The sequence below is a fragment of the Ahaetulla prasina genome, chromosome 1, assembly GCF_028640845.1.
Source record: "Ahaetulla prasina isolate Xishuangbanna chromosome 1, ASM2864084v1, whole genome shotgun sequence".
In the NCBI taxonomy this organism is placed as follows: Eukaryota; Metazoa; Chordata; class Lepidosauria; order Squamata; family Colubridae; genus Ahaetulla; species Ahaetulla prasina.
In genome coordinates this window covers 106,754,552-106,777,011 of record NC_080539.1, presented here as the reverse complement: position 1 = coordinate 106,777,011, position 22,460 = coordinate 106,754,552, and the positions used below count along the sequence as shown (strand labels likewise).

Sequence of the window (22,460 nt, the reverse complement as noted above, 5' to 3'; positions counted from 1 at the left end):
TTTAAAAAACAGAATTCAAAATTCGCTGGCTTCATTTGATTCATATTTTTAATCAAAGAGAGAGGAGGGAAGGGGAATTTTGTTCAAAGGTGAACTTGAAACCCTTTCTGAGAAGGAAACCCATAAAGGAGAGACAGACTGGGCTCTTGAGCTATATATACTATTCCCGATGCCAGGTTAGAAAAAAACGTTTCTTATACCAGTTGCCTAGCTTTTATTAAGTTATCTGGAAATTAACATTTTATATAAAGTTCAGAAACAATAAAATAGGGTGGGGGGGAAGCAAAAAAATTAATCTACTTTAAGATAGTCAGCAAAGTTCTACCCTTGCAGAGCTTTTGGAATACTCTTCTGTAAATTCTTGATTGGCTGCAACTTTTACAGTATTTTTATCAACTGCTCTATAGGAGCGTGGTGGCTCACATGCTAGGACGCTGGGTTGGAGGTTAGCAAGCCTGAGTTCAAGACCCATGTTCTGCTGTGGGGCAGATGGGCTCCTGTCTTTCGCTCCAGATCCTACCAGGGACAGGAGAGGAGGCTCCAACTGGGCAACCCCCCAGGAAATGGAGTTGTCATTGCTAACCCTTTCAACCTCACGGTGATTCTGATATGAGTGTGATGCAATTAACTTGCTCTGTTGCTTATTAAATATTATTTCACTTTTTATTTCTGAGACAGGTCCATACTTTTATTAAGTTAATATATTATTTTGTATGTTACTTGAATAATTTTATTGTTCAGTACCTATAGAAGTATTTGCTAAAATACTAAAAAAAGGAAAAGCCTTAGCAAGAACTGTGTTTCTTAGCATAGAGTAACATACAAAACTATAAAGAACCTTACAAATCTAGTATTCATGCATGAGAAGCCAACTACACAACCCATCTCTAACCAAGCCAATTACCATTAAAATGATTATTTTTTTAGGGAAGCATAAACATATCATAGTGAGCAAAAATGCTTATTTAAATGATTACTTTGGCTTCATGCATTCTCTTATAATAGCATATTAAAGCAACTTTTATGCTTTATTTAGATGAACATGCAAGTATGACTTCCAGCTTCAGTCAGGAAAAGAACAAAGATCATTACGAACTGCTGAGATGCGCCCCTAGCAGGAGGAATCAAATAGAAGCAATTAAACCAGAATTATAAAACTCAAAGACTCAGAAAAAAAACCTGAGTGACGAAAAGCTTCACTCTAAATTATTTCTTTTCTCCTACCTTAGTGATATGTGTGGTTGTGGTAGTAGAAACAGATTCTGATGTGATTGTCTGCGCACTCAACAACATACCAGCATCACCACCATCATCAAACTACGTAGGCAAGAAGAGCACATGCTGATTAAAAATTAAATAAAACACAAATTTATGATTTTTTAAAGCAGAATCAATCTGGTAAGAAATGCTGCCTCTCATCAACTAGATTGTATTCAAGCACAAGGTCTGATTATATCCTGATTATGAAAGCAATGCCATTTCTTTTTTGTAACCTGAGTAGTAAACAGTACGATCTTCGGACAGAAAAATATCCAATTCCAATCCTTTTCAATTTGCTGATGCCTAAGATATCAATGTGTTGTTGATTTATTTCATTATGTTGAGCTTTCCCATGTTTGTGCTTCTTCTATTTCATGATTGCTCAATAGTTCTCTTTGTAGAGAATTCAGGTATTATTTCCTGTTAGGCAAAATCAGTGATTAGCTATTCCAAAGACTTGAATCCATCAGTGTCATCGAACAACACAAATATTCCAAAATACGGTCAACAGATAAACTCTGGACATTTTTTGTGCACGTTTTCCCAGGAACATCCCACCACTACCACCACAATGAGGCACCATAGCAGGAACTTGAGGAGAAATGATTCTATAAAAGAGTTCAATTTATCAAGGAACAGAACAATATTGTCTTGTGCTGAGGATATACGAAGAGGGAAGCGTTTATAGCGAGTAATGGCATCAGAAATGTAAAGATAGGCTTGTGATAGGGCTTACAGACAGGACAGTAACTTACTCATGTTGCAAATGTACTAGGCATTCCGATTTGTTTAGACAAGCTAATTAATGCACAGTGTATGGAAGAAATCAGTAAATGTGATATAACTTATTCTGTCACCTATATAGGATCAAAAGCAATTATTTTTCTCAAACATTTGGGAAGTATATGGAAAGGAAGCCATGATTGTTGTGATCATGACTGTTGTGATTTCTATCTTCTTAAATTCTTATCTAGATAGGCAGCATGATCACGTTCATTAAATGTAGCTATTTTAATTTAAACATCTGTACCTGAGGAGATTCATAGGTGATCGTTTTAGTCTCTGTCTGAACAATTGGGACTTCTTTGGTGGATATTTCAGTTCTTTGTGAAGCATCTGAAATCGTCACCATCTCAGTTTTAATAAGTGGAGGCTAGTGTTCAGAAAATATAGAAGACTATATTCAAAAGTCATGAAACAGTGAAGTATACAGTATATAGACTACAATCAAGCTTGACGTGAAAGAATAATGGTTATTGTAAAGATATCTTCAATTTTTTAAAGTCAAATCTTAATACCAGGTGCACAATCCTGACAAACAATAGTATCAATAACCTACCTACCTATAAAGCATTTTCAAACTATATTAGTAGATATTCCATTCTATATTAATGGATAATGTTAACTGGTTAAGAAAAAAAGATGAAAGATGTCCAAGTTCTTTAAATATGCAACTCCAAAAATATCTTAAACAAGTATGAAGAATAGAATAAATCAGGCATTGTTTGGCTTTGCAATATACCAGTAATGCCTGACCAGGAATGGTCAAGTAAAAACTACTAAAGATGACACTCAGTTATGAGTCTATGCTGCTTAATCCCTGCCCCTCCATATACTCAGATTTATCTGATTGGCACTATTGTTTTTTTGACAAGAATGCTCACTAAACCTATCATGTGCAATAGGATACTTTAGGTTGTTTTACTCCCTATCATTCACTATAATTTGACTGTATATTTTGGATTCAGAAAACTTTGGTTTATCATCTATCATAATAAAGTCATTACGGAGCTGCCTATATGATATAAAATAATGAGAAGTGTAAATGCAAACAGCAATAATCTGATAATTATCACATCCAATGATGCTTTATGAAGCACAAATATCTATGTACAAGCGAAGTGACATTCTGCCAAGCTCTAAACAGTAACTTTTCACAAATGTTTAGAAAATTTTGTGTTTTAAGAGATAAATATCATATTAAACATGCTGGCTGTTTTTGCCATACACCTTATAAAGCTTCATATTTTCTCATGAAAGATCAATCAACTATATGCTTGAAGACTCATAAAGCATGCAAACAGAAGAGGAACATGAGTAGCTTAAAAAAGAAAAAAAAGATGATATAATCCCGAACATATTCCTTCTGAGAGAAATGAAAAATTTGACTCCCCCAATCTGCAATATTGTGAAATCTGAATAAGATAGAGAAGAAGAAAGGCAGGAATATTTGACCCTATGATGAAGACACCTCTGGGTCACTTCCTCTTCTACCATTTACCTCTGAGCAACAAATTAATTGTGGTGAAACATCAATGTCAATATGCAATGCTTCTCCATTTAGTTTGGGTAGATCTTCCTCCTTTTCTTCTTTTGGGCCTTCATCGTCCAATCTTCTTAACTTTGTCTTTTCTGATGTGTTTATGGAAGCTTCATTTGTTTGGACCAGAGCTTCGGTCAACTGCTTGTGCTCAATTGCTGTTTGAATTGGACTGACTTCTTCTGAAAATTTAACACAAACTTCTGCTGTTGAGCTCTGTTCTTCCTCTTTGGTAGCTTCATTTTCTTCCAATTCTTCTTTTATAGTATCTTGTATAATCTGCTGGTGTGGCTGATATTCTCCTACTTCATCTTCATTCTCACTACTGCTGCTATTGGATGACAGTGATGAAGAGTCTTTTTTTGCTAGATGTTCCATCTTCTGACTTTCCCCACCACCACAGACAAGTGGCATTTTCCCCCTGTTGGTATCATCTGTAACTATTGTCTCTGCTATCCCAACCTCTGCCTGCTTCTTCTCCACTATGTCCAGAGTCTCATGTGAACTCTGCACAAAACAAATGGGTGAGAAAAAACAAAAAGTAGAGCACATGAATAAACAAAATAACGAACATAAAATTAAAGGATAGGTGGGTCAGGTCATACGAAAAACAAAGATGATTTGCAATTGTTAAATGAAAAATAAAAACACAACAATAACAAACAAAGAAAAGACAAAAGAAGATTTTGAAATGTAAAAGCTCAATGGACTATGGCAATATATTAGAACCTTAATAGTCCTGCTGGTTCCAATGGAAGATTCTTCTGTTTGGAAAGTAAATTTCTGTGAAACAAAAAAGCAATTGGAAGAGATATAAATACTTTTTTACACTCAACTGACACAAACATCTGCCTTTATATTTTACAACAGCACAGGGGAGCTGACTATACATTCATACATTTATGGGGCAATTTCGTTAGATCACAAACAAGAACATTGAAAATATATATATATATAAACCTTGGGCTGGTGATTCTACCAGGGCTTTATTATGGGTTATGTTAAATACCAATATAAAATATCTCTCTCTCTCTCTCTCTCTCTCACACACACACACACACACACTCAAATAGTGATATTAAAATACTATTTCTCTCATAAATAACAAATGCCAAACCATCCATGCTAATGCTAACTCTTAGAGACTTCATTCAGTCAAATCAAAGAAAGGTTCATAAATTTCATACATGTACATGCAGTACTAGTTTCTAGTTAACTGATAGGGACTTCTGACTACTTTGCTACAACTACCAAAATATTCACATTTGAGTGAAGTAATAAGACTTCTAAGTTATTATAATGTAGGAACTATAGAGCAAATGTAGCTCTAAAGAAATGTGAAATTTGTCCATAACAATACTCATCAGGCGAAGGAGTTTATTTAATAATAGAAGCATAAAGCAATATGACTAGAACATAATAATGATTTTCTGCTATATGGTAACTGACATTAACTGTTAACATTTAGCATCTTTTATGACCTATGCTACAGGTCCTACAATATAAACAAATTGGTTGACAGAGCTTAAAAGCTAAATGATACAGAGATATGAGCAAATAGGAAAATGGTATTTTTGTTCAATTAAATCTAGCACAGCATGTGTGACATAATAGGGAATTTTGGTTTTAACAAGTATAAAGTTTGATGTAGTTGATGTTTATGGGTTTTTTTCCAAGGCATTATATGTGTGTATGTATATCTATGTATACACACAAATAATGAAAAAGAATTTTTAAGATCTACCTCCAAGAAACAGATTTCTGGTAAAATACTTTTACCTTACTATTTTTTGCTCTACAAAACATATTGCATTTAATATTTCATTAGATATTCAATTTTTTAAAAAGAATAATGTAAGTGCCTGTCGTCTAGTGATCTATTCTCAATGCATTTGGGGAGGTAACTCTGAAATAGCATTGATGGAAAAAGCCCACCATGCAAATGTTTTCAGCTTTTCAAAGTAATTTCAGCCTACATATCTTTTAAAATATGATAGGACATTGAATTTATGGGACATAAGCATTTATCTGACATGTTAAAAATTGCCCGTCCACCCAGCCACAACTCTATGCTTTGATTTGGGAAAAGGAAATGTTTAAGAGCACCTCAGGTAATAGCTGAGAGATGGATGAGGCAGAGTGTTTTTCAGAAGGTACATTATCTTTCCCAACAGCGCCCTCTGCTGTCCACGAGAAAGCTGAAGTGAAGGCAGATTTCATGCTAGTGGAAAACCCCTCTTTACTAAATAAAATGGATGCTATCTCCTCTTCTAGGCTCTAGACAAGTTAGAAAGTGGAAATCAACAAATTAACACTAGAAGATAGAAGTGAGCTGAAAGAAAGAAAAAGACAAAGAAACAGGGGAAAAAAGATCATGCAAAAAGAGAAATACATAGAATGGTATATTCAAATGAGTTTTCTGAAAGATAGAAATTATTTTACTTCTATGACAAAAATATATTTTAAAGTTAATTCAATATTTGCCATTGCTTTTAATCATCTTCTATTTTTAAAACTATAAATTTCAAATTAAAGCACCCTGACATGACATGACATGTCCATTAAAATTTGATCACATTTTCAATTTTTTCCGCTCTACATATTAATTGAATTTGTTTAATAAATTTACTCCCATTGTAATATTAATGCTACAGGTAAGAGTAGGTTCAACAATGAATGTGTGCAATAAACCTGCATAATCAATATGAACCAAATTATTTTATTCTGCTTACTTCTGCAATTTTACTTAAAAATTTACCCTTTTGCATATATGTACAACACCTCAATATGGAAGATGGACAGTAAAGCTGGAGTTAGTTTGTAACACGAATACAGTTGAACTAATGCTAAATTTTGATTGCCTGTTTAATTATTTTTGGATAAAATGATTTGCATATATATATAAAAAAGTTGGATCAAATAGGAGCATTTAGCAAACAACTGTAGTCTGTTTCAAAGTACAGCAAAAAAGTACCTTAAGATATTTGGATAGTCCTTGAAAGAAAGAATTACAGCTTTCTGAAAGGGGGGGGGGCACCACAATTTTCTTTAAAAAAATATTTAAGTACTACAAAATATCTCTCTTCTTTTGTAAAACTCTAACTTCATTTTCTTGTTAAGGTTGCAAAAGGTCTACATTTATATTTATTGATTAAACTTAGTATATTTGCCATACATCAAGATTTTTCAGTATGTCTAATAGTGATATGTTTAAAATTAAAGTATATCTTGATCAAGACCAGTGGTGGGATTCAAATAATTTAACAACCGGTTCTCTGCCCTAATGATTTCTTCCAACAACCAGTTCACCAACTGCTCAGAAAGTTAACAACCGGTTCGCCCGAAGTGGTGCGAACTGGCTGAATCCCACCACTGATCAAGACTATATTACAGCATCCTAACATTGTTTTAACAGGTTATTGTAATATTTACTTATCCTGAAAAGATCCTGTGCTTTCAAATAGGTAAAAGCAATATGAAATAATTACTGATGTTGCCTCACTTTAATATGCCCCATTTATTTGTGTTTGTGTGTGTGTGCATGCAAGCCATTAGTTCTCTCTCTCTCTCTTTCTCTTTCTTTCTCTCTTTCTCTCTCTCTCTCTCTCTCTCTCACACACACACACACACACACACACACACACACATTTTACAGCAATAGCAATGATAAAATTCAGGAATAAGATTTATCAATGCTGTTATTTATTTATTAAAAAATTTATGCTGTCCATCTCTCCTATAAGGTAACTCTGGGAGATCTACAAGTAAAAAATAATGAACATATTAAAACATTAAAACTACATAGTGCATTGATTTTTAAAACGATACTGAAACCAGAACTAAGTGATAGACAGGATGCAGCAGAAGAAACTGAAATAGCAACATTGTCCAACTACATATAACATATAACATTCATGCGCATAGAGTAAAAGACAAGCAAAAGAAAAGAGTGAATTAGAAGTAGATCCTTCAGTTTGTAAACTTTACAGATTTTAGGTAAACTAGGTAAATCTGTTTAAATATGACGGATTTTAATGCTACGTATAAATTCTAGCCTACATGAATGAAAATGTATATGAAGGCTAACACTAGTATAGTTATCTCATTAAATGGGTGCCATTAAATTAACTACTACAACATTAGAATTATATTCACTTTCTGCTCTGTAATTTGGTATATATACCCAGATGAAGAAATATATTGTTAACATTATTGTTAAGGAAATCCAGATTACTGAAGGTTATGTAATTTTTGCAAAATTATTCCATTACATATATTCTATCACATATGCTGTGCTAGGCAATAGTGGATGAAAATGCTAGGCAATAGTGCTACGCACTGTGCTAGGCAATAGTGGATGAAAATTCCGAATACCAAGGACTCTGAGTTTGGGGGAAAAAACAAGTATTCTTCAAACTTAAAAGAACTGCCACTGTGCTGGGGATAGCTTGTTAAAGTTTAATTTGAATATCTACTTAAGAAATTGCTATCTGCAGCTAGAGGGGGAAAAAGACAAGACATTGAATGATTAAGTACAGTAATAACAACAGATAACAGGGCCCCAGATGCTTGGAAGTATAGGAATAAAAGATAAGTTTGTAGGCAGCCTCATTTACCATTCCTTTGTGCTCTTCTATCAACCAGTAGACCCTTTAAGTCCATTCCAATTCCACTGAAGGCATATTCCCATTGCTCTTAGTTTACATTCATTGTGGGAAATTTGTGTTGTTTTTTCCAAATCAACATGGAAGAAGAGAGTCAAAGAGCTTTACAAAGTATCAACCCACAAGGTAGGGTACCTCTCAGAAACACAGGCATTGAAATGTATGCAATTTTTGTATTCAAAATCCACAGAAATGTCAGACAAGAATGTCTAGCAAAGTGCCAATACAACATTGAAAAACAGTGTCTTGTCAACTTGCTAAAAACTTATATGCTATTTTACATGAGAAGCTACATGCTACTTTTCCCAGAATATTCAAGATACGAATGACTAATCTCACTATGTATAGGATATCATTTACACTATACAAACACATAAAACTTATTTTATGAATTTATAACATTGCACGAATTAGTTTACAGAAAAATGACAAAAAGACTCTAAGTCTTCAAGTGCTTATATATTTTATAATGAAGTCCTGGTCAAATCAAGAGGATAACCCCAAGGTCAACAATTTCAGGACTTCAAGGTTTATACAGATTAGAAAAGCACTATAAAAATATTTGGTTCAAAATTCAAATTCCACTAATCTATACTCAAGTTAGTAGCAATCTCCAACAAGAATCTCTAAATGCCAACTTATTAAAAGGATATATGTATTTCAAAGTACCCTTCTTCTAAGTTGGTATCCTTTTTTTCTACACAATTGTTAACTATGATCCCTAACTGAATATTGAAGGTATTATACTAAAGTTCCATAGATACCCTTAATGCTATTATGTTTCAAGATCTTCTAAAATTATAAATCCCTGATACTCTGACTACATTGCGTTCTTCAGCAATTTTAAACATATTAGTCTGAGATGGAGGGAAAATGCTGTAAATGATGCTTCTCCCCTAGTTTCCTTTTTCTGATAGATTATGTCCTGTCATTTATTGTAAATGGTTCATTTATAGTGAACCAACAAAGTTACTTAAAAACTTTGAACAAATGTGATTAGAATTGCACTATTACTCTAATGAGTTATGACCAATATCTTTAGCTCTGGTTTCCTTACAACTTGTGAACAACGCGAAACATGCACACAAAGTTAATAAGTATTAGCTGCAAATAAATCTCATGTTAGCAATGAAAAGACGATTCTTATTTTTCTTATTAATATGAAATAATACATATTGCTTATTATGGAATGCTGACAAGGGTCTTTAATGACATACCCCTTGTGCTTGTAGAGTTAGAGGTGTGATACGCCGTTTTTCCCATTCATTGGGGCGTGGCTCAGGAGTGGATTCCATAAAATTGCGCTTGAGTTCACTAATGCTAGCCTGATGCTTCAGTAATTCATCCTGAGTCTTATCCAGTTCCTACCAATGTGTAATGTAAAAAGAGCAGGGAATTCATACAACAAAGACAATTTTTTAAAAACACCATGAAAAGTGCCTAGTGTATGAAAATATAACAGCAGTTTATCAATTAAAAATATTCATTTATATTTTTTTCAGGAAAATAAATGCCTTGTTTTTATCTCCATTATAATGTTGATAATTATGTAATGCACATATTTCAAATGAAATAAAAAATTGGTGTTGCCGTACTACTAGCACATTTTAAAGCTTTTATGCACCGTGATGTGACCTGCTGCAAAACTCTGGTGAAATGTAGCCTGGATTCCCAGGAGGGAGGAGCTGCATTCCAGAAAACCAAGATACAGTGAAGTTAAGACAGTTTGGTTGAGAGAAAGAGGGTGGAGGCAGGTCCTCCTTAGAAGTTCTCAGTATATCTTTAATGAAGCAAGTAGTTGGTTGGGAAAATTTATGCCTATATGTGAGGAACAATACAAGAAATTCTTAAAAGTAACCCTGCATGTCTTTCTTGGGTTTTGGAATCTGACAAAAACACAGTAACTTGGGCAAGTGGCTGCCAGAGGCTTTATGCTACCTACTAAAACGAAATAAATTCTACAACTATGAGGAACTGATGTTTACGCAACAAATTAATTGCTGCAGTGAATCTGCATATTCTAAGCTTTCTTACATTACCTTGTAATTATAATTGCCTTTGTTATAAATTATAGAATCAGACGATTCGTTTTTACATCAGCGAAGCATACATCACATACATCACTAAGAAAGGGACTGAGAATTAGAGTAGCTTGGCTTAGCTATTAGAATAAGAGCCAGAATATGCTCTTGCTATAATAGGAACTTTATCAATGAATTTGAATTTATGTGCAGAAATACAATCCACTATAGAAAAAAAGTAAAATAATTCATTTGGAAATATTTTGCTGGAAGAAGCATAATCTTTCCTTGTCTGCCAATGAACTTACTAGGAGGAAGCAGCAAATTCCATTATTATCTTTTTTAATAGAACAAAATATAGCTTAATGAAAGCAATGACTTTGTCATCCACCTATTGAGCTTTCTGATGAAATATTTCAAGTATAAACCTGACTTCTGCAGTTCCTTTTAAATGTTATGTCATTGTTAATGACACATGAAAGGGGAGGGACAAAAGCTACTCGGCAATTAATCTTCAAATTAATTTATAAAACAAATGAAATAGTAAAGAATTGGGCTGATTAATTTAATTAAACTGAGAAATAACATTCTGTTCTTTTATATTATCCTTGTGGCAATAAAGCTAACATATAATAGGGAAAACTGAGAAAACTAATATACTATATATGTTAAGGAAAAAAGGAAAACAGATTCAGGATTATGCTGGTGAAAGAGAACGTTAAAACAACAAGTAGAGAAAATATTTTCCCACAGTTTTGGGGAAACTAGATGCTTTGTGTTGCTATTTGTATAAACAAAAATCTTATTTGACAAGATTCAAGCATAGCAATCTATGACAAGATAAGCTATATAAATACAAAAATTTCAGGGGACAATTAAAATTTTAATGGGAATCTAAAAAATGGAAATCAATTTGAATTTATTACAAATAGTTTCAAAATAGTATTTAAAAAATAATTTTAAGATTAGGCACTTTTCTTGGATTTGTTCAATGCAATGTTATGCAATAATCTCAACAATGTTTTGGTAAAGTTACGCCAATATATATTAAATTATCAGAAGCTGCCAGAAAGCAACGGAACATGTTAGTAAGGTTACTGTAAATCTACAGGCCTATACAATATATATCTACCTATCTCTGAGGTATCCTAAATTTAATATTGGAAATAGCCCCATCTGGATGATACTTTTTTTTATTTACAAATTATTTTGCCAAAAGAATCTACATCCACAATTTCATCTTCAAACCCTTGGCAATCGGTACCTCTTGGTATCACAAAAATTAATTGATAGTATTATAAAATTAAACTTACAATGCTTTAAAAAGTTTGGTATGTTGCCCACAAAAAACTTTGGAAGAGAACTCAGAATTTCTGTTCTAACTTGAAAGCCACATTTTCTCTATTCTTATACTTCCAGTAGATGTAGGAAGTGTTGTAACATATTGAAAGTTCTGGGTGGTGATAAAGTGATAGACATTTCTAAAAAGTCCTATTTCTTTTAAGTCTTAACATCTAAACAGGGCCATGTTCCACTTGCCACTGCAAAGTATTTTTAACAGCTGAAAATGTAGCTCATTTTACAAAATTACCAAAATAGAACATGCATGTTCAAGTTGAACCTCTCCATGCATTTCATGCATTGTGCCCAGAGCAGCTTGCAAGTGATTTCCCATCTCATGCAGCCTAGCAGCCCATGAGAACAAAAAGAACTCCTTTAATTATACAGACCTCCAACATTAAATTGCTATGTCTGACATAAATATTTTCCCCATTTACTCTCAAGGAATAAATCTGTAAAATTAAAGCACATACACACACATAAAAGAGAACAAGGGGGGGAAAAAAAGCCCATGATCATCAAAAAGGCCAAAAAAAGTGCTTAAAAATTCAATAAACAGGGCTTTGAAATTAAATACAGAAGGGCACCATGCAAACATAAACTATAGAAGCTTCAAACACTAATAATGCAGTCAGCAACCTTCTTGTGAATTTCGTCCTCTTCCATTTCCGTCTATGTAGTGGAATCACCCAGAGATCAGCAAAAAAGGAGAATTAGAGGAAGCTACTGGAGCATAACAGAGTCTTTAACTGGAAATACTGCAAACAACTGAACCTATTTACAAGCACAGAATGTATTGGCTTCAAATATTGCAAAGTGTATTAAACCACTAGTCATCTACCTACAGCACTGTAGTAATGGCTGAAATGGAAATTCTGTCATTCTACAGACAGAACTTTTTATTAGTAGATTTTTCTCCATAACTTTAAAGGAATTGTAAAAACAGAAAAGTTTGAAAAAATAAGTTTTTGAATTTTGAACTCTCTGAGTTTGTATAAGCTATTTTAATTATAATATAATTTGAATAAAGTCTGCTGTCTATGCTCAGTAAAATGGTCTTTCAGGATTTTCTTTGTTTTGTTAAAATGATTGAAATCAACAGAGATCATTCAAAGAACACAGCATAGTCCAAATAAAATTGATAGATTAGATCTTGGTACATATATAATATCAAACTGGGTTTTCAAGTCATTCTGAATCTGAAACATTTTGCCTACTCCTTGCATAAACCAATAATACAAATTACTATTTGCAACTGGTTGGCAGTCCTTTACACAAGAAGAAGCACAAACCATCTTTAGATGCAGTTGATCTGCATTAACAGTAAGACAATACATTACTGGAGTAGATAAATAATGACACTACACAAAATACACAAATACACAGCTCACTCATATTAATACTGACAGATGGTTTGTTGTTAAGCATTGAATCATTTCTTCCCTTGCCACAATCAAAAGAGGGCATCTGGAATCCCTTGTTAACCTATAGCATTTTGTATTCTAAAAATCTGGTAGTTAATCTTACTGAATTAGAGGCTGTTCAGGATAACACTGGACAGAAAATTCAAATCCAAAGACTTGTAGAGCAATTATAACCAGAAAAAATTCAGAAGGTTTAATAATATTTAATTGCTTTCTGAGGAAATTATTGATTTTGTATAACCCCTATTGGAGAAGTTGGAATGGGGCCAATGTAAACACCAAAGTAGAGGTAGCACATTATGGCCCTTTGACTTATGAAATATTATTCAAATATAATGCCAAATACAACTAATGACAAGTTATCTTCAACAAGATTAGCATGTTTAACATTTGCCCATTTCAAAGTGATATATATTTATGTGCGCTTTGGTAAAGTTAAATTCCCCTAAGCCCCCCCTCCCCCAGAAATATTGTTTCACATTCTGATTGGCATTGAAATATAGTTCCAACATAGGGCCTGCTTTAAATGTACTATATACAGAATTCAAGACTATTCTCTCAGTTCTTTTTCTAGCCCAAGAGTTATATTTGATATGATGGCACACAAGATGCAATAAAGGATCGATTCATGATTATTTTGGTTTCATTAACATTTAATTAAATATAAGTATATTTAATAAGTCTGCTTTTCAATAGGTTTAATAAGTTCTAATAAGTTACTAGAGTTTTGGAAAACTAGGAAGCCATGACTAAAGTTTCAAAAGCCAGATGCAGCTTTGCCATGATGTGACAAAAAGAAAATCGGAATTAGCTACTGAATTACTGACCCGTGACCCCTGTTGAACAATTCCCCATATCAGCTTTAAAAGTCATTTATGTACAACAAAATTTCACAGAACTTGCTTTGAAGTTGGTTTGTATCGGCAAACCCTAACTAAGACTGTGATTTATTATGAGTGAAAATAAATGCTTCCAGCTTCCTCTTATATCTCCGCTGGAGGAAGGGATAGCACACAAACTTGTATAAAGCCTTGTTCTAATCATAATACACAACTGCTTATTGTTACATTTGAACAAAGCCTTTTGAGCATTTGTCAATATGAGACACTAGTATCTAAAAGAAAGAGGCAGAAATATCTAACAGAAATAGGGAGGAAAGAACACATATTAAAGGAAACCAGTTCAATTATTTTTCATATGACTAAGGAATGCTAAATAATTTACGGAATATTATGTCTAAAGGCCAACTGCTTGTTTCAGAAGTTGTATGTTTCATCTTTGGGAATGCCTTGACCTAATCCATTTTGGAAGAGATATGTCATAATAGCACCTAAATGCATAGATTTGTATGGACTTGATTGCTACAAGCATGAAGCAAAGCTTCAATGTAAAAAGGGTTTATTTAATTCAGGGGTGTGCAATCTGAGGTCCTCCAGTAGCCTAAGAATGCATTTCTGAAATCTGGTAGCCAGTTTTTGGCAATGCAATTTTTGATTTATGAGATTCTAAACATACCAGAAAACATCTTAATGTACCTTGTGTTCTAAAACTTCTGTAAGTATAGTGTCAAGTAAACCATACTATTGTCTACTTTTTAATACTGCAGAATTTATATAGATGGTTATGTATCAATAGATGGCACTAAACACACAGCCACCTTGGCCTCATTCTAGAAATACAGATTACCTCTGAACATGTATTAGCAAATTTATGTGCAAAAGACAATTAGGCAACAAGGTTACACACCTTCTCTTCCTTTGCTTTGTCTGTTAGAGTAGCGCCATTAAAAATATTCAGAGAAGTTGCTTTAGGCTCCAGGTTGCAACGTAACAGAAGGACAGGAAGGGACAATGTGAGTGAAAAAGGAACTGATTAGAAAGTAAGGAGAAATGACACAAATACCGGTAATGCGAAAGAGGAGAAGAAATGAGAGAGAAGTACCAGAAAGATACTGCTGAACATGAAGTGGGAGGAAGGAAATGTACATTTCTGTTAAACTAGGAGATCCAACGTAACTATCCTTATCAAACCATGCACGGAAACTAAAGAAAACCATTTTCTCAAACTAAATACAGCATCTTCATTTTCAGTAATTTTATTACCTTCTCTGTCTATTGCAGGAAGAAAAAAATGCCCCCCTCCCAAGGGTTACAAGCTAGTAGCCGGTAAATGATTTATCTTCATTTCTATTGCATTCTGGCTTTTCAGCCACAAGACTGAGAGTTCCTGCTCTCCGTGCAGGTTTACTAAGGTTACTATAATCTAAAATATCTAAAAGCATGTCCATTTCATGAATATCAATTAAGTTTGAGGAACGGGATGAAAGGGAATGAATGAAAGGTGAAAGCTGATGCATAAATGCATAAAATACTGAGTGAAGAGGGAGAGGAGGAAAGCAAAATGGGAGGAGTATAGTGGTACGAGAAAGTCTAATCTTAGATGCAGACATGACTATAATATAAAGGTGTATTTGTAAGCAGAAGAAAAATGTGGAGAAGGGGGAAGGGAGAAATTTTGTTAGTGAGAATTTTTATTCAAAAATAGGATAAGCAGTACTGTTAGAATATGAATGTATAAACATTTATAAAGCCCCATTTGTTATCTAATTAAACAACATACAATCCAAACATTTGGATGATGTCATCTCAAAACAGCTTTTTGTTGTCTGTGAAGAGCAGTGCAAATGGAAACAGACAGACATTCAAAGCTTTAGCAGAAGGGGAGACGGCAGCACAAGGACACAAAATGCTTCTAATTATAAATCTTGAAAAAAATCCAGATTTTAAGTCACTCTTACAAAGCAATTAAATATTTAGAATTGTGAATGTTTAAGCATTAAAGTACACACATTTGCTATTCCAACAGTTACTCAGTGGTTTGGAATCCTAAGAGGTAGATCATAATCTGATCTCACGTTATGTCAGTCAGTACACATGTCCACACCTTCTCCAACATAGGGTGGTAATTATAAAAACAGCTATAGAAGTTGAAGCTACACTATAACTACTACAACTTAGATAGCATTCCAATTTAATGTTATTTCTACAAAATAGACTGTTTTCAACAATCTTACCTTTCCATCTTCTAATTGTGACATTTTAGTAATGCCTGCATCCACATCTCTGCCTTCCTCATCTTTTAACTTGTGCTGTCCAGATATTTCAAAGGTCCTCTCACCAGCAGCAACAGAAAAGTCCTTTAGCAGACTCTGGTCTACAATGCCTACTGGAGCTGCAAAAATATTTTTTTTAAAAAATCCCCTATTAGTTTTCATATGAATTCTGACTTGTTTCCTTTAAAAACAAACAAGCATTCCACCAGAATAAGTGGGTACATCCGGGTTCAGACTCTCTGGTGGTCAAGAGCAGCTGTAGGAGGTCATATTTTTTACAAACCTGGTTAGTCTTGCATGGTTAACTGGGAATTAATGTCAAAGCTCACTCTGGCCTTTGTTCTTCATTTGGCCTGTGCCCCAACAAGGCAGCTGTCGTTCTACAAATCTGATATAGACTTTGATATAGAAATTAAAACTTGTATACTCCTTTCTTACCCACATTATCACCAATGAAAAAAGTTTATCCATGTGAGGTGGGTGGAGTTTATTATTTTAGGAGACTATGATGTCACATAGTTTGAGAAAATATACTATGTCAATGAAGCTTTACAAAGGGGAATTAAACACAGTAAGACAGAATTACAATAAAATTACAATAATGTTTGACTATAAGCAAATGTTACAGAATATAAATATCACTAGATACATGTTATATAGGTAAAATATAAAAACAAACTATATTTATCATAATAAAGCATGTTACAGTTGCGGTATTTATAACATATCCTACTATTTCTGCATATTTGTGCATATGCATGCATAAGATGAAAACTGCTCTATAAATTAATATTACGTAAGCTTTGGATTTACTGCTGAATGTTCTAGTCCATGTCTAATGCTCCTCACTTAAATGGCAGTTTATAAACTACTGCCTGTGGTATGTTTGGTCAATCCATACATAGAACAAAAAACAGTTAATCTGGGTCATATTCTCCAATTAATTTTGAATTGGTCAATCCAACTTTTTGAATTTGGATGAGATACTTAGCTGTAAATAAACTATGGACAAATAGGAATTAGCAGCAACTTCTATAGAACAGTTCTTCCATACATTTTTAATCCAATCCAATCTATTATATACTGAAAAAAGTAGCATTTCTATCTTTAAAAAAAAGTTCAACAGTAGTTCTCTCTTAAAAAACAGGTTTGGCAAGACCTATGAAAAATGTACTTACTACATGAACGCTAAAGGACAAACAGGGTTACCACTATTCCAATTTATAAGATTCTTTTATAAGTAATAAATAAGAAAATCACTATAGTTTCTGTCCAGCTCTTACCACCATCAAGACTCCTGGAAATTCGTTTGCTTGAGGTTCGTTCAAAGTATGGGGCAGGTCTATCTATGAGATTGCTAGCCTGGCGGGTTTGTGCTTGGGTACGTCCACTGTAACGGAACTTGGAGCCCAGTGTCAGAAATTTGGCTTTTGGAGGCTGTTCTGGTGATACAAGCCTACAACCATGAAAAAGTGAACAAGGTCATTTCCAGACTGTAAAAGGATAGTCACTAAACACAGTACTTCCTTTTTTCTTTAATATATTGTATCAACTGATTTCTAGGAATTATAAAAGTCTGTACATTTCTGAAAATATTCTCTTCTTTAATATTGTCTTTTCTCCATATGTCATATTTTATTTTTTTTATGACAAGGATGACATTTAATTATAAAGTTCCTGCCAAAAATTGTAATTCATCTGCTAGAGCAAGATTTCAAATGCTTTTAAGCCATGGAATGAAAGGAAAGGAAAATAATGAAAGAAAAATACTGGAACCCCAGAGCAAGACAAAGCTATAGTGAAAAAACTGGCAGCATATGAGTGAATTTCTCCCCTCAAGTCTCTCATAGAATCTATCAAGTTTTTGTGGAAGTCTAGAGTTACATGAGACATAGTTTCAAAAACTTTGAGCTAGAGCAGTACTTTTCAAACTTGGCAATTTTAAGATATGTGGACTTCAGCTCCAGAATTCCCCAGCCAGCATGCTAGAGGACTATGAAACAGAGACAAAAATATTTTCCAATGGCAGTCTTCATGTTTTAGAGCAGTGATATCAAATTTAAGGCCCGAGGCCCGGATCCAGGCCACAGGTTGCTTAGATCTGACCTGTGGGGCCGCCCTGGAAACAGCAAAGGACTGGCCCACAGTGCCCCTTCCAGTGAAAACGGAGCTGGGGAAGGCTGTGTGCGGACCTCCCAAGCTCCGTTTTCTCTGGCAGAGGGTTGCAGGAGACCATTGCAGCCAAAAATGGAGCTCGCGAGGACTGCAGGTAGCATTCCCAACTCCCTTTTCTCTGGCAGAGGGTTGCAGCTGAAACAGAGCTTCGGAGCCCATTTTTGCTGGCAGAGCGCTCGGCCACCATAGGCATCCCCGACACAAGTGATGTCAAGCTGGCCACTCCCAGCCTGGCCCCCCCAAGGTGAAACACAACTCTGATGTGGCTCTCCATGAAATTGAGTTTGACACCCATTTTAAGAGACTAGACTGAGTGTTCGTACAGTTTCTTTTCTACCACATTCCCATTTTCTATATTCAATTTCTTGTTCCTAGCAAGAATCCTAGAACTTAAGTACAATACAAGGCTATTTTAGTATTACAGAGAAAGTAAGTTTTAGAAGGTCTGTATTTAAATGTATAAAAGGTAATCAAGTGAGAGAAGAAAATAAGAGGCAAACTCTAACCCTAACTATCATGAAGGAAGTTGATACTCTTGGATTAAGCCGCTTACATTAATGAGTTGGAACGTTTGTATTCTTTTGCACGCCAGCTCCTCAGAAGCACACCATGAATATATATCATTAGTTGGAAGACATAACATGAATTACTGTTTATTTCGAAGACACCTGCATAAAATCTCTGAGTTTAAATAAAACGGAGGCCAGTAATAAGAGACTGCTCTTATCTGGTGGTACAGTATTCAAGGAGCACATGGAAGATGAACGTTGTCTTAATCACAATCATTATAGTTTGCATGCCGCTTCATATTGGAAGACTGTGAGGCTTATAAAAAACAAGAATACGATTGTAATTAAATCTAATGGCCACCATTTGCAGACAATATGATCTTACTAGTCTAAAAATGCATTTCTGAAGGATCATTTTGTTATGGCTCCCCATTAATGTAATAAGGATGGTTTCATTCAAATATCTTGGGAGTAAGCTATTCCCAAGAAGGAGGATCATTGCTGATTACACTTGAGTCTGGGCTCCCTGAAGATGGCACTTCCTCCATGGTAGAAATATCTAGAAGTCCACACTCCCACCTTGCACTAAACAACCATATTCAATTCAGAGAAGGCAGCCGCAGCGGTATCCCAGCCCTAAACCATTTCAGATTTAAAGATGACAACCAGCACCTTAACTGGAAGCAATAATAGTATTATATGGGTAAACCTTAGAACAGACATAATTACACTAGATGAAACTTCAAGGATGAACTTTAGAGGTAATCCCATGAAAACACATTGCAATAATTCTCTGCTGTGAAGTGACACAGGCATGAGTGACTATGAGTAAAGCCTCTTGATTCAAGAAAGGCCACAACTGACACACATGATAATTCTGGGATTGTGGGAATTTGGGTGGGGAACAAGCTTCAGCTCTACCCTAGCAAGACCGATTGGTTTCTGAGCCCTTAGGTTCTGGGAGCTTACCATTTTTGAAGCTGGATGTGTTGCACTACCCCAAACCCTGTGCACAATTTAAGGAATTTTCTGGACACATGATTCCTACTTAAAGAACAGTTAGCAATCATGTCCCGGATGTCTTTGCACAGCTTCATGTTATATACCACTTGTACCTGTTCCTGAACTGGAAGGCTGTACTCTTACCTAGGCCCTGGTCAGCTCCCAAATGGATTACCTCAAGTGGGGCTGCCCTTGAAAAACATCCAGAAGCTTCGGTGCATATTAAGCCTATACTCCATGAGCTGCATTGGGTGCCCGTCTGCTTCCAGCTTCAATTTAAGGTGCTAGTTATAAAGACCTAAATGGCATGGGGCTGGGTTATTTTTGGGACTGCTTCTCCCGTTACATCTACCCATCCCATCATGGCAAGCAGAAAGTGCAGATTATGGCTCCCATCAATTAAGGAATATCATCTGACAGAACTCTGGAGGCAGTGGTGAAATCCAAATTTTTTTACTACTGGTTCTGTGGGTGTGGCTTGATGGTGTGGTATGGCTTGGTGGGCATGGCAAGGGAAGGATATTTAAAATCTCCATTTCCACCCCACTCCAGGGGAAGAATACTGCAAAATCTCCATTCCCATCCAACTCCAGGGGAAAGATATTGCAAAATCCCTATTCCCTCTCCACTTTTTTTTTGGTTTACATTTATATCCCGCCCTTCTCCGAAGACTCAGGGCGGCTTACACTATGTTAGCAATAGTCATCATTCATTTGCATATTATATACAACGTCAACTTATTGCCCCCAACAATCTGGGTCCTCATTTTACCTACCTTATAAAGGATAGAAGGCTGAGTCAACCTTGGGCCTAGTGGGACTTGAGCTTGCAGTAATTGCAAGCAGTTGTGTTTAATAACAGGCTGTCTTACAGCCTGAGCCACCCACTGCCATCCCAATGCCAGCCAGAAGTGGTATTTGCCGGTTCTCCGAACTGCTCAAAATTTCCGCTACTGGTTCTCCAGAATGTGTCAGAACCTGCTGGATTTCACCCGTCTGGAGGAGAGCCTTTTCTGCCACAGTGCCTGTCTTTTGGAATATCCTCCCCTGGAGTTAGACTGGCCCCAACCTTGTTTACCTTTTGAAATGCTCTAAAAACATGGTTGTGTCAATGGGCTCAGATCTGGTCATAGTTTGGAGAGGGCTAGCTGTTTATATTGATTGATCCATAACTTGTACTTGCCTGCTTTCTGGGTTTTCGGTTTCAATTTTGGTTTAATTAGGCTTTTTATTTGATTTTAAAGGTTGCTGTGTTTTTATTGCTTTCCTGAATTTTACTGATTGTGTTCTTTGGTTGTTTTTAATTGCGTGAATGGAGTCACAAATGTGAGATGAGTGGCTATACAAATTGAATAATAAATCCTGTTTCGCTGTTACTGTTTTATGTGAACCTCATTATTAGAGCTGGACAGAAATACAAACTCCAATAAATAAATGACAAATTAAATGAATAAATAACATATAGTATGCCATACACAGTGGCTGAGGATGCAATCTCTCCCTGCTCCCCACTTAGAAGCAGCTACTCAGAAAGCAGGTGAACTCCCAAAGACCAGTGCCCCTCCAACTTTCAACCCTGGCTGTTGGTACAAAAGATCAACATGGTCATGGCATTGAAGGTCACCCAGAGGTCAAGGAAGATCAAGATAATTTTACTACCTCTTTCCTCAGTCTGTCAAATATCAAAAAGAGCAATCAGTGCTGTTTTGGTGGGCCCGATTCCTAACTAAATAGGATCCAGATAGCCTATTTCATCTAGGGCAATCCAAAATTGTAACTGACAGTTGTCAACAGTTTTATAAAATAGTTGGATTAGACGATGATTACTCAAAGGAGGACAAGTTTTTACCATCACCTCTTTCAAGATGGAGGGCATATACCACTACCTACATCCAGTTCCTATCAGCTCCCTGGCTGCTTTCACCAACCTGGTAGAGCAAGGAAATAATCAACAGATGGCAAAGTTAACAATCCAGATATCACTGCCTTATTTTCTTAGCAGTCATATGCTGAAAACAATCCAGATAATTCCAGAAATAAACTTGTTATCTCAGCTGGATTTGCCCAGCTGGTGTCCAACTCCAACTCCAACTATCACTCCATACGAGTGATTTTATCTTCCAATTATCTTTATGTTAGTGAAGTCACAGCAATGGCCTAGTAGATAATATAGATAGATAGATAGATAGATAGATACCGTATATACTCGAGTATAAGCCGATCCGAATATAAGCCGAGGCACCTAATTTTACCACAAAAACTGGGAAAAACTATTGACTCGAGTATAAGCCGAGGGTGGGAAATGAGGCAGCTACTGGTCAATGTAAAAAATAAAGATAGAGCCAAGTAAAATAACATGAATATTTATTTGAACGAAAAACAATAAAAGTGCAAAAGGGGGAAGGAGGATTCCCAGCTTTAGAAAATTTAGAACTACGCCGCCTTTGGTATGACCTGAGCATAGCTCATAAAATTATCTGCTACAATGTACTTCCTATCAATGACTACTTCAGCTTCAACCACAACAATACACGAGAACACAATAGATTCAAACTTAAAAGTGAACCTCTCCAATCTAGATTGCAGAAAATGTGACTTCAGTAACAGAGTTGTTAATGCCTGGAATGTGCTAC

The 22,460-nt window shown here is 35.2% G+C and overlaps 1 protein-coding gene across 9 annotated transcripts in view; it reads right to left on the bottom strand.

Moving 5' to 3' along the window:
* The window catches only part of EPB41L2 (erythrocyte membrane protein band 4.1 like 2), an 85,576-nt gene that overhangs the window by 4,811 nt on the left and 58,305 nt on the right, over positions 1–22,460 (bottom strand). For 4 of the 9 annotated variants that reach the window (XM_058171864.1, XM_058171857.1, XM_058171871.1 and 1 more), the window contains exons 11-18: positions 17,426–17,598; positions 16,104–16,261; positions 11,996–12,058; positions 9,462–9,608; positions 4,310–4,363; positions 3,542–4,087; positions 2,291–2,413; positions 1,225–1,317 (exon numbers count right to left, since the gene is read on the bottom strand). In XM_058171864.1, coding sequence (XP_058027847.1) covers positions 1,225–1,317; positions 2,291–2,413; positions 3,542–4,087; positions 4,310–4,363; positions 9,462–9,608; positions 11,996–12,058; positions 16,104–16,261; positions 17,426–17,598 — 1,357 coding nt within the window. Of the gene's footprint in view, positions 1–1,224; positions 1,318–2,290; positions 2,414–3,541; positions 4,088–4,309; positions 4,364–9,461; positions 9,609–11,995; positions 12,059–12,245; positions 12,279–16,103; positions 16,262–17,425; positions 17,599–22,460 lie in introns of all 9 variants that reach the window. The other 5 variants (XM_058171839.1, XM_058171848.1, XM_058171879.1 and 2 more) reach the window with 5 other exon arrangements.